Source organism: Paralichthys olivaceus, chromosome 6, assembly GCF_024713975.1.
Source record: "Paralichthys olivaceus isolate ysfri-2021 chromosome 6, ASM2471397v2, whole genome shotgun sequence".
Lineage (NCBI taxonomy): Eukaryota > Metazoa > Chordata > Actinopteri > Pleuronectiformes > Paralichthyidae > Paralichthys > Paralichthys olivaceus.
This window is the reverse complement of record NC_091098.1, coordinates 24579870-24596836: the sequence shown is the minus strand read 5'-3', so window position 1 is coordinate 24596836 and position 16967 is coordinate 24579870. Positions and strand designations below refer to the sequence as shown.

Here is a 16967-nt window from a genome sequence, read left to right as displayed (position 1 = left end):
ATCCTTCATCCTCACAAAATATTCCTTTCATTTTACTGATCTGAATTCAGCAACGTGTCTTTCACCAGTGAGTTGCAAACTCAAACTATCTGCTCTGCTGCCCTGCGACAGGTAACTGCTATAACTGTGACCAAAGAGGACAGGAAAGCTGCATTAATGGCGTGTGCCGCTGCAAGGTGATGAAACAACTAACAACTCAACACAAACTCTCTGGTTATGTATCCTGTCATTGACTTACATCTCATTCCCTGTGACGCTGTGTTACAGATGAACACTGAAAGTCCGTCGTGCTCCACCTGCAAGACCGGAACCTTCCATCTCAGCCAGGAAAACAAAGACGGCTGCCTGTCCTGTTTCTGCATGGGCGTCACTCAGCAGTGCTCCAGCTCCACATTCTACAGAGACCTGGTAAGTCCTGCAACAAGTAATTGACTACAGAGCAGTGGAAAGGTTCACACTCAGAGAATACATTTTAACCTCTCTGCAACAGTTTGCTCTGGATACAGCAGCCATGCAGGCGTTTCGGCACAAGAGATACACAGAGAAAAACATGTCTGGTTAGGAAAGTCTACATTTCAGATGCAAGTAGTCCCAAGTCTCTGCAGTGACAAAGACCAGCTGATAAATCCTAATGTTAGAAATTATATCTGCACACCTTCCCTCCTTTTCATTTCATAAATGCAACATTGAATTATAATATATATTATATTATTGTCTGTTGAGAAGGTCTGCAGTTGCATAAGGAATCTAATGTTGTGGAAGCTTTAAGTTACATTTAATGCAACAATCATCAGCAGCAGTTCACAGAACTCGTGAGTTTATTTTGGTTTCAGTTCAGTTTTTCCATAAATGTAATAATCGCAATGTTGTTGACAAATAAAAGTCCATAATGCCACTTATACATAATTGAAAAAAAAATTGCTCCTTATATCTCTAGAAGTTGCCCGACGCTTTGAAAGGAAACATATCATCATATTGATGTTGATGATTTTAATTTATGTTCTTACTTGAGAAAGTTCAGAAAACAATCACTTTCCTCACTTTTCTAATTGTGCTCTTGCAGGTGTCCTCAGTTTTCGCTCCAGGGAACTTCCAGGGCTTTGCTCTGGTGAACCGTCAGCGCACCAGCCGCATCTCTACCGGCTTCACCGTGGAGGTTTCCACTGAAGGCACTCAGCTGTCCTACTCCAACTTTGACTACCTGGGACAGGAGCCTCACTACTGGCAGCTTCCAGGGGTCTACCAGGGAGACAAGGTCAGTACCGGAGAGCAAATACAGCAGATAAATTAGCCGAAGCAGCCAAAGAAAGACCACAAACCCCACAGTGCTGCACTTGAGAGGGTTGAGCTGCACTCACCAGAAACTGGTAGACCGCTGTTCTTCTATGGCTGACTCCATTTCGCTGCTTTTTCTTTCTTCAAAATCCTGCCAATGTTCCATTTCAAGCAAATTTGTGCAGATGTCTTTCTCTTTTTCAGTTTTCCTTTAAATCTGTCACAAAGTTGTGCGTAGACTTCCAGGCCTCAGCATCCACGTACATAGCATCATTTGTATGTGTGTGTTTGCCTCTTTCACTCTTTATAGAAAGATTCGTTCTTTTCTCGAACAAAACGAGCGGAACAGGTACAGTGACGTCAGTCAGTGGTTGTCATGTTGTACAGTGTTGTTTGGCATGTTTGAAGTAATTGTTGAAGTGGCATTTTTAATGTACTATTGCTGTAGAAATCATCACATTAATCATGTAATGTGATTTATGGCTGTTTTTAGAGGCGTGGTACTTTGACAGCAGTGTTCAGCAAGGCGCTTATTTTAGGTTTGACTGCATACTGCAAACATTTGCTGCCTGATCCGCATCACATGAGGCATGTAAATGGGTTGATCATTAATGGTCCATTAAAGAGCTTCATACAGTTTAACTTTGCTCGAATAACGGCACCATAACACTCCCGAATACCATCAGCTCAGTGGTAAGGAAAGTGATCAAAGAGCTTGTTTCATCCACATCAATAGAGTGACTCAGAGGAACAGCTCAAGAAGGATGCTTCCATTTGGAACCTGATGGCTGCAGAGCGTAAAGACACCCACAGATCCAAAAGAGCTGGCCAGGTATTTGGTTTGAACTGTAGCGAAGGCAGTCTCTCACACGTCTAATCAGAATAACTGAGGCACAGTGTTTCTGCTAACACGCTCAGAGCTTGTGGACGTGTACGGAAACAAAAGGTTCATAGATGTGGCAGCATGGAGAGTCGAGGGGTCACTGAGCAGGCATGCATCCGTTTGACTGCGTGTGGATTTGCGTTTGTGTGTGAATCACAGAGATCCGTAGTTGGCATGCAAACTCGAGGATTTTAATATTTCGTCGGTGTGATGTCAGTGAAAACAATTTACATGAGCCTAAACATTTATTTTATTTACCTCCTCTTCTACGTTACTACAGCGCATGTTAACACATTTTCTAAAGTCAGACGTAACCATCCGACATTAACTGGTTTGTCCGAGTAAGTGCACGTTAACCAGGATTACTGCATTCAGGAATCCAGCATGTTCACGTTCCATTCTTAAACCCTTTATCCGTCATTTTGACTGTTGCCATGGTTACTTTATCTCCGGTACTCCACTTTCCGCCTCCCCAGGGTGATGTCAGACAGCTGGATGATGAGGTCTGGGCGCTCTTCTCTAACTTCTCCAATGGACGAGCGGGTTCCCCTCCATTCTTTCCCTCTTCCTTCTCTAAATCCTCCTCCTCCTCCTCCTCCTCCTCCTCCTCCTCCTCCTCTTCCTCCTCCTCTTCTTCTTCTCGGGTCCCAACTTCCTCCTCCTCCTCCTCCTCTTCATCCTCTCGATGGTTGTTGCGTAACCTGAGCCCCCCTTCTCCTCCGTCTGGTATCTCCTCTTCAGTTAGGCCAACCAGACCCCAGCCCTATTCCCCAGGCTTCGCTCCTCACCTGCAGGTACACTGTGTCAGCGAGTGTGGGAAGGTTATGGATTGTTCATGAGTCCTTTTTTGTTGTTGTTGTTGTTGTGTTGTTTTGCTCATATCGGTGACTTCTGCTGTTTCCCTTTGGGGTCTGGCTCTGCTGCGGACCAACAGAGCAAGAACAGAGTGAGCAAGACTTCTGCTAGTGCTTCTACGGACAGCCGCAAGGTAGACAGTGGCATGACGTAGAAACTGACTTAAGCCGTGTTTAGACCTGGGATTAACATCCGTCCTGAAGTATCTGATCACAAGTGGACAGCGCTAAGTTTGTCTGATTATACCCGACTTTAAAATGCAACGTGAATGTGTCTCCTGTGACCATTTGTGATCGGCTCTGACTTCAAATAATCCAGATGTCATTTGTGTTTGTGAAGACCTGTTTGTGTTGTTTTTTACCCAGTTTGACTTTACAGATGTGTCCGATGATGTAATAAGTTAATAAAAAACAGCTTGTCCTCAGTTTGTTCAGGGCAGTTAATATTTTCTTCACAAACTTAGATTATGATCTACTGAAGTAATGCGGAACAGTTTCGAGTGGATAGGTCACGTAATGCCAGTGATCGACTGGGTGGTATTTTCCAGGCAAACTCCCACTGTGCTGTCACTGTAATTGACCACTCGAGACTGACATTGGTTTTTACAATGGTCTCTAATTACACCAAACTAAAACTGTCATTTTCACGTTATCGACAGTGGGAGCTGTTGTTCTATAGTCGTCAGATGAAAGCCTGGGGAAACTTCCACGCTGTTGCTCGTCAGCATCTTTAATAGCACTTGCACATGAAAGCATGCACTTAAAAGACTTCAGCACATTTGTCCTGAGAGTCTTATCTCCTCTGTCTGCTCATGTTTTAGCCTCGCTGCCTCTGTCTCTTCCTCTGTGGCTTATTCTCTTGTGCCGTCTCCTTCCTCCTCTGCCTCTCAGTACGCTCTGGTCTACAAAGGTTTCAGCTTGCACCAGGATGATCTGCTCTACTGGCAGCTCCCAGCGCAGTTCACGGGGGACAAGGTAACTGTGGAAAGATGTGTCCCCTCCTGACCCCTGGTCCTCATCATCATCATACTCCCTCCTCTTTAGTCCCTCACATGTCCACACTCCCTATGCCCTTAACTACTTTTTTGTCCTTTACTTTTACTATCTCTAGTTGACTTATCTTCCTCCGTGTAATAAAAAAGAGAAAAAGCGCTTGTGCCATTTTGCCATGTCAAGTACACCCCTCATTTTTGTTTATAATCCATATTCACTCCTTCCGTCAGAAACGCATAATTTAAAATACAAGTACCCTTAATGCACTTTGGGTTTTACCTGTATGGCTGTCAGTAATTTACGACAGGAGAGAAAGGAAACTTGCAGAAGTAATAATACTTTCTTTTGTGTCATTAAATGCACCATTCGGGGTCTTTAAATAAAAACAATAACAAAAGATACTGTGAAGCAGCGTAGGATCATGAGAGTTGCTTTCTTATCCCAGTTGATCCCAGGTTTTTAACTGGGAGCCGAATTATCCGTAGAGCCCTCCTCCACTTCAAAACAAACACACCTGGTGATTAAATCCAGGGGAAACATGTAGTAAAGCAGTTTCATGGTAAAAAATATGTGTTTTTTCAAAGCTGTTTTGCGAACACAGGAGGTCTTGAAGGAACCTGAGCTCCTGTTATGTTCAAAGAGGATGTGACACCGTTCACAGGCGACTAAATGAAAGGGGCTGTTTGATTATTGATCACTAGTGATAATTGATTATGGAATTCTCTAGGTTGGAAAACTTATGAGATTAGATAAGAACACAACTCTGTAAAATACAGAACAAAGGTCTTTTTAGTTTTTTGACTGAGATTCAGTGACATCCATGGTCGAATCACAGCAGCCTTTTTAAAACCGTAACTTTCACATATTGTGGAAATATAAATGTTTTCTTTGCCCCGTCACGTCTTTGTAGTACACAGGATTTGACGTTACTAAATAGACGATGTTGCTATTGTTTATGTTACATCGTGGGAACGGCCGCTCTGTTTGACCTGGCACGAGATCTGAAGCCTCTCCCCTGTGAACCCTGTCTTAGGTCGGTTCGTACGGTGGTAAACTCAAATACACCATCTCCTATGTGGCCGGGCCAAGAGGAACACTGCTTGATGATGCCGACGTCCAGATTATTGTGAGTATATGCTCTCGTGCTGATTCGCTGTTTCTCTCTCGTGGTTACGTGAATTTGAAGCTTTTACTCACCTGCCGGCGTCGTTCCTGCAGGGTAACGACATCACTCTGGTGGCTCGTCAGCCCTGGCAGAGGAGGCAGCAGGGCAACAGAGAGACTAACCGGTTTGAGATTGTCTTCAGAGAGGTGAGTGGTGATCTGTGACCTTCTGACTCCTCGTCCTCCTCAGGAAGGAGAACCAAAAAGACATTTTGTTCCAGAGTAGACATAGTCTTCTCGTTTCGTAGGAAAACTGGAGTCGTCCTGATGGCATGCCGGCAACCCGCGAGCACCTGATGATGGTTTTGGCTGATCTGGATGACGTCCTCATACGAGCGTCATACTCCACTGAGATGCTATCCTCCAGCATCTCTGAGATCAACATGGAAGTGGCTGTGCCCAACTACAGCGGCTTGGCACAGGCCCTCGAGGTAGAGCAGTGTCGCTGCCCACCTGGATACCAGGGACTGTCTTGCCAGGTAATTAATCATTACGTCCGCCAAGGAGGTAGTTTTCACCTCTGTCGCACAAAGACAGCAAAACAGATTTCCACTAAAAGGATGCAGTATGAGCTGTGTTTAAATCATAATTTTCGTTTTAGGACTGTGGCCCTGGATATACTCGCACTGGAGGAGGTTTGTACCTGGGTCACTGTGAGCTGTGTGAATGTAACGGCCACTCTGACTCCTGCCACCCAGAGACCGGCATCTGCACGGTACGAAGCACCACGTCACTGCACAATGGCTCAACTGGGATGGCATGGACAGACGCATAAATAAAAATGACATGTCTCTCCTTCCAGAGCTGCCTGCACAACACTCAGGGTGAGCTCTGTGAGCAGTGCGCCCCTGGCTTCTTCGGCGACCCCACTGTTGGCACACCGGAGGACTGCCAGCACTGCGCCTGCCCTCACACTGACCCCGACAACCAGTGAGTACTGGCACAGATAACAAGACCTCGCATTCCACCTCCATTTATAACTCAAGACACATATCAGTGTCTGGCTCACTTGCTCTTGTTTACAGCAAACTCCACTGTCTTGTAAAATTCCGGAGACTGGTTGATTCATTTCCATTATTAACCTGAATTTCTGCCAACTGGCACCACATGTTGCACATTGATTTTCCTGCTGAGCTCATCTGGTGAAGTAGAGTGAAGAACTCTTTCAGTTTACTGTGAAAGTCTCGGACAGCTGCTAACGTTTTTTATCAGGTGTCATAATTTGTTGCCTCAGCCTCAGACTGCAGGGAATCAGTTGATTCTGATCCGTGCTGCCACTCTATAACTTAACTTCCTCTCTGTGTGTGTGTGTTTCACTCATGTGACAGGTTCTCTCCGACCTGCGAGAGCCTTGGAAACGGAGGCTACCAGTGCACCGCCTGTCAGCCGGGCTACACCGGCCAGTACTGTGAGCGGTAAGAAAACCCAACACCCTCTCCAGATGCGGGGTCACAGAAATCATTTCAAGTGGTAAGATTTGAGCTGTTTACGCTGCTGTTAAGTTTTTTCTCCACGTGTGTGTGTCGTCAGCTGTGCTCCTGGATATGTTGGAAACCCACAGGAGAGACAGAAGTGTCGCCCGTACGATGGTAAGGCTGCTTCTTTTTTTTTTTTGCGATGCCCACAGAACCCTTAAGTGGAAAAAGCTCCCTGGTGAATTTGTCATTGCGTTTTGCAGCTGCAGCTTCTCTGGTGGTGAAGGTTTATCCAGAGAAGGTCCTGGCTTCCCATGGAGGCCCCGTCACTCTCAGGTGTCAGGTGTCCGGCTCGCCTCCTCACTACTTCTACTGGTCCAGAGAGGATGGACGGTCCATATCCAGCAGCGTTGACAGACGCAGACAAGGTACAGGACGCTCACAGACAAAATGTTGAGGCGTGGAAAGAGTTCTGATTCAACAGCTACATAAATTGCATATCACCGATAAACATACTTTAAGGGCCGACATGTTATGTGTGCAGGAGCAGAGCTGTACTTCCCCAACGTCCAGCCGAGCGACGCCGGCATCTACGTCTGTACCTGCCGAGACCAGCGCAGCACCAACAGGAGCCGCGCTGAAATCGTTGTCACAAGTGTGTATGATTCTCACTTCCATAACAGCCTGTAGGATTTTTCCCTCGAGCTGCTTATTGCAGGACACGAAATAGAAACCAGCCGTGGTTCAACACATGGGTTTGCTTAAGCACGGAATTACACAAGATCAGATTTTTCAGTTTGTGGTGTGGTGCAATCATGTTATCTGGAATTTTGAAAGTGATGGAAGATACAAAATGCACAAAGTCAGTTATGTATAGTTGTACATATATGTTTGAATCAGACGTGTCCTTAGGGTTTCTTCATTTTTCTATTGATGATAAAATACTTAAATCTTTATTTCACCAGGCGTCCCATCCAAAGCCATTGAGGTGACGATTGAGGAGCCCAAAACTCAGACTATCAGGGTGGGGTCGACCGTCAGCTTCATCTGCACAGCAAAGAGCAAGGTAACACTGATCAATCATTATTATCACATCCCCATATTTGTTTACATCTGCTTAGACACGTTCCTTGATAATTAAATTATAATAAAGTTTCCTCTGTTATATACATTTACCTGTTAGATGTGGAGCAACAACCAGCAGCTGGTTAGATTTGCTTAATTTAGCAAACAGAGATGTGGGTCCTCTTTTCTTTAACCTTTATTCTAAAGTTAAGCTAATTTAACTCCTGCTTGTAATTTCATTTTTAAAAGACAGATATGAAAGTGGTATTGATCCAACTCTCAGCTAGAAAGTAAATAAGTGTATAATCTCAAACTATTTCCTTGAAATATTAGATTTTGTGTATGCAGGTGTATGAGTACATATATATGTACATATAAATATGTATACAGCCTTTTTTTTATTATTCATACTGTATTTATTATTACACATTTTTCTACATGATACACAATGTAGAGCACAGGCAAACAATATATTTATAGATGAATAGGAAGCTGGTGAAGTGTAAGATAACTATGAATGAATGAAATAATAGTTTTTTAATTCAGTCTTACAAATACATGAAAATGAATGAATGAATGGATGAAATATGCAGTGTGTTAACCCGCTCCCCCTCCACAGTCACCAGCCTACACCCTGGTGTGGACCCGCATGGGCAACGGGAAGCTCCCCAACCGGGCCATGGACTTCAACGGCATCCTGACGATTCAGAACGTCCAGCCCGAGGACGCCGGCGTCTACGTGTGCACGGGCTCCAACATGTTTGCCATGGACGAGGGCAACGCAGTCCTCTACGTGCCAGGTTCGTGATCCTCGGCACTGCCTTCCATTACCCATCACCCCCTGCAAACCTGCCACCCTACCAGCTCTGGCTCCTGTAGTCTCCCCTCCCCAAACCTGAGTCCCCCCCCCCCGTCCTCCCCTCTGTCCAGCTTGGAATGGCGCATGCTTTTCTGTTTGACTGCATTTATCATTGTGCACTGTAAACACTGAGCTCTGGGTTAACAGCATAATAAGCTTGCAGCTCTAACTCCCGATGCTTTTGCCTCGTGCGCTCAGATACCAACAAATCCGCCACGTGTTATCATAGCAGTGGGCGATCTTCCTAAAAAAAAAATCCAAGTCACACATCTTTTTATCACGATGCAATATGTGCAAACTTTCTGCCCGATTTAAACCAGCTATAATTTTCTATGAGCAGCATTGAAATAACATTTGAATGACACCATAAGCTAAAAATATATATAATAAAAAAATAAGGAGACCTAGATCTGACCAACAAAGTGTAAAATCACAAAATGTCACAATCGATTGGCTTGAAACATGGATCGTAAATCTCTTGGGGATCCGTCACAAGCCTCAGATCGCTCACCTCTATCCTACCACGCTGCCTCTTCTTTGTTTTGCTCTGTGTGTCTCAGTGGATTTTTCTCTGCTTTATATGAAGAAATACAGCTTGTGGGTCTGGTCATAGGACAAAACTGCAGACTTTCCTCAGACAACACATCGGGGCTAAGTTCACAGCTTCAGATTTAACTAACGGCCTCTCAAAGTCACGTCACGTGCTCTAAACTAAGGACAGCCGAGCGCTCTTTCCGATTAGTGACATGTGGGAAACGCTTTCCGCCAACACTCATGTACTGCAGTTTTTTTTTTTTTCCCCCCCTTCCTCTTGTTTTTTTGTTTTGTTTCCACGTTGGTTGAATTAATCGGTGGTGGTTTGGTTGCTTCTCGGTCACTGGTAGAGTCGCTGGTTGCTGCTGTTAGAGGTTTCACCAGCAGGGCGCTGGATTCTGGGGTCTGTCTTTTAACTCCTGTGCTCCTGGGGCCCCTCCCTGCCTGAGCTGTAGCTTGTAATGATGATGAGGAGGAGGAGAAGGAGGAGGAGGAGGAGGAGGAGGAGGAGGAGTGTGGATGCCAGGACTGGTGCTTAGTGACTCTGACTTTCAAAGAGGACTTCATTGTATCTGGACCGTAGGAGATTTGTTTTGCTCCACCGGATGCAGTTTTCCCTCCTGACATCACTGTGTTACTCTTTAAATCATCCTGTTGATGAATGTCGATGACAAAACGGTGCTATTAGCCACGCGCTTGGTTAAACCTGTGTTTGAATTGTTTGTATTATTTGTCACTTGTAGCTGAAAAGATATTTAAGAGCTGACTCTCTTTTAAATCCTAATCATGTCGGTCTCATCAGCTAAATTGTATATTATGTTCTTTTTTTATTTACATCCTGTCAATGTTGTTGGCACATCTTCTCATTTGATTGACTGAAATATGTTACCCTGAAATGTTTCCATAAAATCAAAGTTTGTTTTCAAGGGTTTCAACCTCGCATGTTGTGTGTTTACGTTCAGGCAAAACGTGTTTATATATGACTGAGAACATCCTCAACAATCACAGGTCACACTTGTTTTTTTTTACATTTGCTCTCAACCATGCATTTATTTTATCTGTTCATTTTTATCGACACAAAGACGATATCACTGGAAATATACCCAAAGGTGCTTCTGTAAAGATTTTTACTCGTTTGTCATGTTTCTTTTTTAAAGCAACTGATGTCATGTACACGTGTCACATTTTAATGTATTTATCTCGACTGTGAAAAGTATTTTGTGGGAAAAAAAAGAGAAATCTGATTAAAGTAATAATGACAAGAGCTCAAACGGATTTGCAGATTCATGTACGTGGCTCGTCGTGAGTTGAGGGCAACCACAAGCTGTATGTCAGCTTTTTAAACAGCTGAAATAAAAACTAGTGTTTTAAATTCAAAACTGCTTCTTGCTACTAATCTGCATGTGTCGTCATGTGTGGCTATTCTGCAAACCCTCATCCCTCCTGCACATCCGATGCATTTTGACTGGATGTGTGTGTGTTTAAGTGTTTGTGCGTTTTAATTTTGAACTTGTTGCATTGTTGTTTTTAACCGTTAAATGTAACCGTCGATGTGGTCGTTCTAACCCACACACTTGAATTCACGCTGCTCTCCGTGTTCTCAGGTAAGTGCAGATTCATTTGATGCATGTAACTATGAATAAAATGGCACCAACTGCAAAAAGAACCTTAATCATGAGTTGCAATGAAAAAAATGTAAATGCTCCATTTTGAAGGTGGTGCCAGTTGAATTCAAGTACATGATTTGTTTTTTAGCATGTTTTACATCATGTGTGACACTTTTTGTTTTTGGAATCAATCGGACAAAAAAAAAAAAAAAAACCCTGGCAGGCCCCCGTTTGCAGGTGGATTTAAGTGTCTGTGTGGAGACGGAAGGTAAAACTGCTGTAACTCTGGAGAACTGACCTGTCAGCTTACCTCTTCCCTCCCTCCCTCCCTCCCTCCTTCCTTCCCTCCCTCCTCCAGAGGCCTCACAGACTCAGATGTTTTACACAGCCTATGAAATGTTTGAAGGACACAGAAAGTGTAAGTCCACGTGGGCGCGCTTTTCCTCTGTGCCGGGCTCCCTGGTGGACGACCCGGCCTTCTCTCCCTCTCTGCGTCATGCATGCACTCGTCTTCCGCAGCACGGAGACACGCTGGTGGTCTGGTAGCGCCCATGTACAACAACCGAGCATCTCCGAGAAACTAACTGGTCACACTCACTCCCTGCTGTTTCGTAAGCGATCATGTTTCAGTATCGACATTTGTCAAAAACGTGTAGACTTGATGGGCGTAAGATTGTACATGAGCGTTACCGGGCTCTTCGGGTTCATTGGGGTCCATCACTGCAGGAAAAAGTGCATGTTTCTTCTCACGGGCAACTCCTCATGAATGTTGAGGACAATTTCATTAGTGTTGTTCTATTTGTAATTTGTAAAAAATTCAGTTTTTCTTCTTAGAAAACTGTGATATTGTAGGAAATTTTGACCTTAGCCTTGAAATCAATATGACAATTCAGGGAGATATTTTATATTCGATGATTAAATCTGGCATTTCTTGCATTATTAGGTGCAAGATTCACATATGTGTGTTTTGCGTAACAGCATCTCCACATTCAGAGACAAGAGATGTCCTCTCTTCTTTCTCTTTGCACTCTCTTCTCTTTCCTCTTTCTCCCCCTGAGGAAACTTGCTATACTGTGAATTATCTGTCATCTGGGCTTCAAACATCATACTGTGCTTAATACATCCCATCACACCCTCATCACTTCATGAGCTAAACGTGTCGGAGGCAGAGTTTCAGGGCGTCACTCGTATGGAAGTCTTCAAAATGTGATATTAATAGAAGTATTTTGTAAATGTCATTAAGGAGTTACAGACTTCCCACGTTTCCCTCTTTAGCTCCGATGGTATTTAGACATGAAGCTCGAGTTACTTTTATCTTCCTGGGTTTAGTTCAACTTGCAGCTGTGCAGCACAAACTCCCAGATTCACTGTCACAGCTGAAAACTTTCATCAGTCTTATGTTTTTAGTGTTTGTGTTGTTTACAGCCAAATTAGACAAATCCAGACAAATTAAAGTCCATTAACTTCCATATCTCCGCACTGTGGTGAAGACAGACGCCTCAGACCTCGGACAGATAAAACCAAGGACGACCAGATGTAGCGAGGCGCTTAGTTTTTTCATAATCTCTCAAACTGAGGCAGAAACTCTACAAAACATCTGTAGAGTCATTTATAAATCTAGACTTTGAGCCGCTGTGTCTGTCCCACACAGGAGACAGGAGACAAATTAAAACGTCTCCCTGCCCGGCAGCGTTTGTGTCACTAAGGTCACAGAGTCCCACCTCGGCGCGGCTGCGACCGCCCCACAAGTGTTGGGCCTGCTTAGATAGACTCAGACTTCACCCCGCCTTATGAAAGAGGCCTTTCTCTTGCTCTGTCACACTGGGATCATGCAGGATTGAGTTGGACGTCCAACAGCCAAACTGGCGCAGACCGCTCTGCGCCCTGAGGCCATGCCAAGGCCTGCCTGCCACATCTCATCTGTTTTGTCTGCTCTGTGGATGCAGACTGCCAAGGGTGACGGTGGGGGCACAGGCAGAGTCCAGTCAATCATTACAAAGCTTATATGTGTATAAGTAAAAGCTGTGCATAGACTCCACACAAGGCTTCATTCTGCTCCATCACTGCACCAGTAGACCGGTCTGCTTCATCACTCTGTCACTCTGGAGAAGTGTCTGTTTCGAGCTGTGTTTGACTGATGTGTCTGCTTCTGTAGCCGGAGAGGGGGCCCAGCCTGTGGCCACCGTTACTCCCTCGGTGCTGAACGTCCAGCAGGGCCAGCGGGCGGAGTTCCGCTGCACAGTGACCGGAAACCCAACCCCTGCCGTCGAGTGGATCGGTACGAACTCAGCCGCGAGCCGCACGCAGGGACACGTTCACGAGGATTCTGAGAGATTCAGTCCATTGTGAAGTTTGATCTGTGACTTTACAATATGAACTCACTGACTGTGACTGTTGCAGGACGTCCAGGGAGCAGAATGAGTCCCAAAGCGGTGATACGAGGTGGAGTTCTGACCTTCACAGCAGTGGACCCGGCCGACGAGGGAGAATACACCTGCAAGGCCCTGAACACACACGGAGAACACACAGCGCGGGTTTCCCTCTTAGTGCAAAGTACGATCTGTGTTTATGTGTGTGTGGTTCACAAAATACAAGTCCACACATATCAGGTTTTAGGGATAAGAGTTGTTTTAATGTTAGAGTTCCCTTAATTTTTATTTTAGGTAAGTTTATTTCACTGTAATCCAGAAATAAAGCAAAACAATATACGTATACACATTCCATAAATTACAAAAGAGCAGGTTCAGAACACTCTTCATTTGGTCTGTGAGGCTAATATGAGCTAAAGCCAAAGTGTTCGTGCTTCTTAAACTCTCAACACGTCGTAGTGTCTGTGATCTGTTTTGTCTTTGAATGATAAAAATGAATTCCCCGCTCAGAATCCAACCCGACCGGCCTCGGCACCCAGCCCCAGGTCCAGGTCAGCCCCCAAAATATCCAAGTCCACGAGGGCGACACCCTGAGGTTGTACTGCCGCGCGTCCGGGTCGCCCACGCCGAAACTCACCTGGCTGAAAAACGGAGGACAGATCCCTCCACAGGTGAGACGCCTCCTGCGGCCTCGGTACCCGAACAGTGACTCAAACGTGGATTCATTCAAACCGTCTTGTGCCGTATCTCTTACCTGCATCCGCTGCCGATGGTATTTCATCATACTGTGTCCGTTTATTTGACCTGTTTCAGCATTTTGACCATTTACCTGTATTTTTTCCTCCCTTCTGTTTGTCTCCTCCCTCCCTTTTGTTGTTTTTTTGATCCCTCCCCGTTCTGACGTTTGCTCAGGCCATTCCCTCTCACGGTTTCCATCAGTTTAAAAGCAACAGTCTCGATGTGTTACAGAGACGTATTGAGGAGCTGCAGGTCTGTCCATCTGTCCGATGTCTGTCTGTCCTGTCTCACATCCATTGTCCTCTACTGACCTCGTCTTCACGCATTGTCGACTAAGTGCATGATCGTGTCCTTGATTCACATCCTGTTCCTTTAGAACAGCTGCTCACCAAGTCCCCTTAGAGCCGCTGCCAGACACCGTACATTCAAATCAACCAGCTGCGTCTGGTTGACTTCTTCATGTACTTGCATGCCGTTCTTGTTTTTATGTCGCGTTTAATTAACGATGTTCCATCGTCTTTCGTTTTGTTCTGTCCACATCATTCCATCCCTGACTGGTTTGGGCACCTCGTCGCTCCATCCAGTGTACTAACAGGACTAAGTATACAGTAGGTGCTGTAGGTATTTCAGACATATTTCGCTCCGTGCCAGGCGCGGCCCGCTGCCCCCGTCACCCCGTGCCCCCAGGGGGGATTTTGTGTCAGTCTGGTTTCTGCACGGCCCTCCTCAGCTCAGCCAGGGCTCCGAGGGGCCTGTTTAGTTCTGCCTCAGAGAGCCACTGCGTTGTGTCAGCCTTTCCCAGGGGGAGCCGGGCTCTGCCGTGCGACCACGCAGAAATTCTGTATGCTCTAGCAAACGGCTTGCTTTGAAAACTCCTCAATGGGTTCAGACACACATTGAGCCCGGGCCCGCCTCAGCCACTGCTCGGTTTAGCCTCCCTCACGGTTGAATGGGCCGGAGTTAAGCAGCTTTGTCCGTGGATGCCCCAACACCCCCCCCACCCCCCGGATACAGTAATCCCTCCCCGGACCCTCCCCTCATGATTCCCCTCCCCTCTGAGGAGTTTCCAAACATTATGAAAAGCTCCTTTTCAGCCTTGTTGGGCCGCTGGCGACCACGTGGAGTCGCGTAAACAAGTCGTTGACTTCTCATCGAGTCATTTTGTGGAAATTGATGCGTTGAGCTTTTTGGGGATTTTAATCCCAATTTGCTCTGAGGTGTGTGATGGTGGATGTTTTGACGTCCAGGTCACCGGCTTGTGATTATTATTCGCAGATTTTCTCGTTTAAAGCTGCTTTTTAATTCTCACTGGCCCAAATCAATGTGTCGCAAACTGTCGGATCTAACTTTTTCCATTGTTTTTACAATCATCAGTCTCACTGATCATGATGTATTAACAAACGATAACACAACCAATCATCCTAGAAGTCTTGGCAAATCCACTTTGTGCAAAGTTTTGTGCCGTAGAAACCATAAATCAAGAAACTCCATGTATAGAGACACTGAACTGTAGCAATAACAGCTCCTGTCTTGTCTTTATCTACACTGTGGTGCTTCTGTGTCGCCGTTAGCAAATAGAGTCACAATGTCGGCAGTGTCATGTTTGTGTTGTGTGAAGGGACGTGAGACAGGTAAGTGACGTGCTCTGTCTTCAGTATTAATCATATCATTGAGATGTAAGTCTGAGATTGGTTTCTAATCTTCACTGATGTGTCCCCTCCAGGCCCGAATGGACCGCACCGACATCGGCACGCTGCTCATCCCCAACATCAAGATGTCCGACTCGGGCACTTACATGTGCGTCGGCAGCAACAGCATCGGCTCAAACAGTTCTCCCATTAAAGTCTCGGTGCTCAAAGGTGAGACGACAGGACAGAGGTTTTATTGGCTGGTGTCTCTACGCGCCGCCAAGGTTTAACTGTCCCCTTATGAATTTAAATAAACAACTTATAACCAGTATAAGAATCTCTTCTTCTTTCAAATGCTCCACAGCAGATTCTTCAGAGTGATACTTGTACCTGATGCACGTGTTTGTGTTTGCACAGCGGACCACATCTCGTCTGCGGTCAGCATCCAGCCATCGATAGCCGACGTGCAGGAGGGTCAGAGTCTGGAGCTCAACTGTCTGGCTCCTGGAAATCCTCCTCCCCAGGTCACCTGGACGAGAGCGAGCGGACGCCTCTCCTCCAACCACCAGGTCATCACACAGATATAGAAAATACGTTAGAATTAATATAAGACACTGAACATTCATTTACACATTTATTCAAATTCTGTAATTCTGAAAACTCCAGTTTAGTTACTGGTTACTTTGCAAATTAGGATTATATATAGTATTACAACAAATATCGACGTATAAATTCAGTACCCAGTCGTGTAAAAAGTACTTTGAATGGCATCTACCTCTACTAGCTGTGATATTAAAATGTGAGTTTGTAAGTACTTCTACTTCTAATACTAATACATATACAAAAATAAAAACTGAATGCAGTGTTGGTACTTGTATTCTTACAGCAATAATGTGAGTTCTTCCACCTAATGATTTTAAAAGCCACCTTTTTCTCTGTTTTCCATTTAATCCCATATTCATATTATTTTATGTAACACAGTGTTGTTTGGCAGCAGCAGCAGTAGTGGTGGTTATAGTAGTAATATTATAATACCTGTAGTATTTTAAGCTGATCTGAAGCGTCTCTGTTCCTTCCATCTTCCTGCAGGTTCTGGGCAGTCAGCTGCGGATCCTGTCGGCCTCTCCGGAGGATTCAGGGGACTATATCTGTCGAGTGCAGAGCATCACTGGAAACCCAGGATCTCGCGTCCACCAGGCCTCGGTCTCTGTGTCCGTCACCTCATCGTCTTCACGTGAGTTAGAACTTTACACAGATCACATGAGGCCTGTTGTTTTTTGGGTCCAGATTTAAAGCAGATTAAAATAAAAAATCCAGATTTAAAATATTTCAGATATTCTTAGCAGAGGTATTATCCTGAGTGCCATTCAGCACATTAAACACAAGAGCAGTACTTCGACTGTGGTTGGACATTGAATTCTGATTTTCTGTCTCATTGAGGAAATTATACTTGATGGCAGCATCGGGGGGGAAACACATTAAGGGCAGGGCATTCCGAAACAAGATTGTTGTTCTCACACTGACACTGACTCACTTCATGAATGAACTTTCCAGTCGCGCTGTCCAGTGTCGCCCAGCGTGAC

At 45.2% G+C, this 16967-nt stretch overlaps 1 protein-coding gene across 25 annotated transcripts in view; it reads left to right on the top strand.

Annotated features, from left to right (window-relative positions):
* The window catches only part of hspg2 (heparan sulfate proteoglycan 2), an 82448-nt gene that overhangs the window by 51419 nt on the left and 14062 nt on the right, over positions 1–16967 (top strand). For 16 of the 25 annotated variants that reach the window (XM_069526354.1, XM_069526343.1, XM_069526340.1 and 13 more), the window contains 27 exons: positions 112–176; positions 268–408; positions 1064–1255; positions 1586–1624; positions 2012–2107; positions 2635–2952; positions 3093–3146; positions 3904–3987; positions 5039–5131; positions 5224–5316; positions 5418–5648; positions 5771–5884; positions 5972–6099; positions 6498–6584; positions 6700–6758; positions 6848–7012; positions 7129–7239; positions 7550–7650; positions 8269–8449; positions 11008–11067; positions 12805–12927; positions 13050–13202; positions 13529–13689; positions 13931–14008; positions 15480–15615; positions 15802–15953; positions 16474–16618. In XM_069526354.1, coding sequence (XP_069382455.1) covers positions 112–176; positions 268–408; positions 1064–1255; positions 1586–1624; positions 2012–2107; positions 2635–2952; positions 3093–3146; positions 3904–3987; positions 5039–5131; positions 5224–5316; positions 5418–5648; positions 5771–5884; positions 5972–6099; positions 6498–6584; positions 6700–6758; positions 6848–7012; positions 7129–7239; positions 7550–7650; positions 8269–8449; positions 11008–11067; positions 12805–12927; positions 13050–13202; positions 13529–13689; positions 13931–14008; positions 15480–15615; positions 15802–15953; positions 16474–16618 — 3360 coding nt within the window. The remainder of the gene's footprint in view (positions 1–111; positions 177–267; positions 409–1063; positions 1256–1585; positions 1625–2011; positions 2108–2634; positions 2953–3092; positions 3147–3903; positions 3988–5038; positions 5132–5223; positions 5317–5417; positions 5649–5770; positions 5885–5971; positions 6100–6497; positions 6585–6699; positions 6759–6847; positions 7013–7128; positions 7240–7549; positions 7651–8268; positions 8450–11007; positions 11068–12804; positions 12928–13049; positions 13203–13528; positions 13690–13930; positions 14009–15479; positions 15616–15801; positions 15954–16473; positions 16619–16967) is intronic. The other 9 variants (XM_069526359.1, XM_069526356.1, XM_069526357.1 and 6 more) reach the window with 6 other exon arrangements.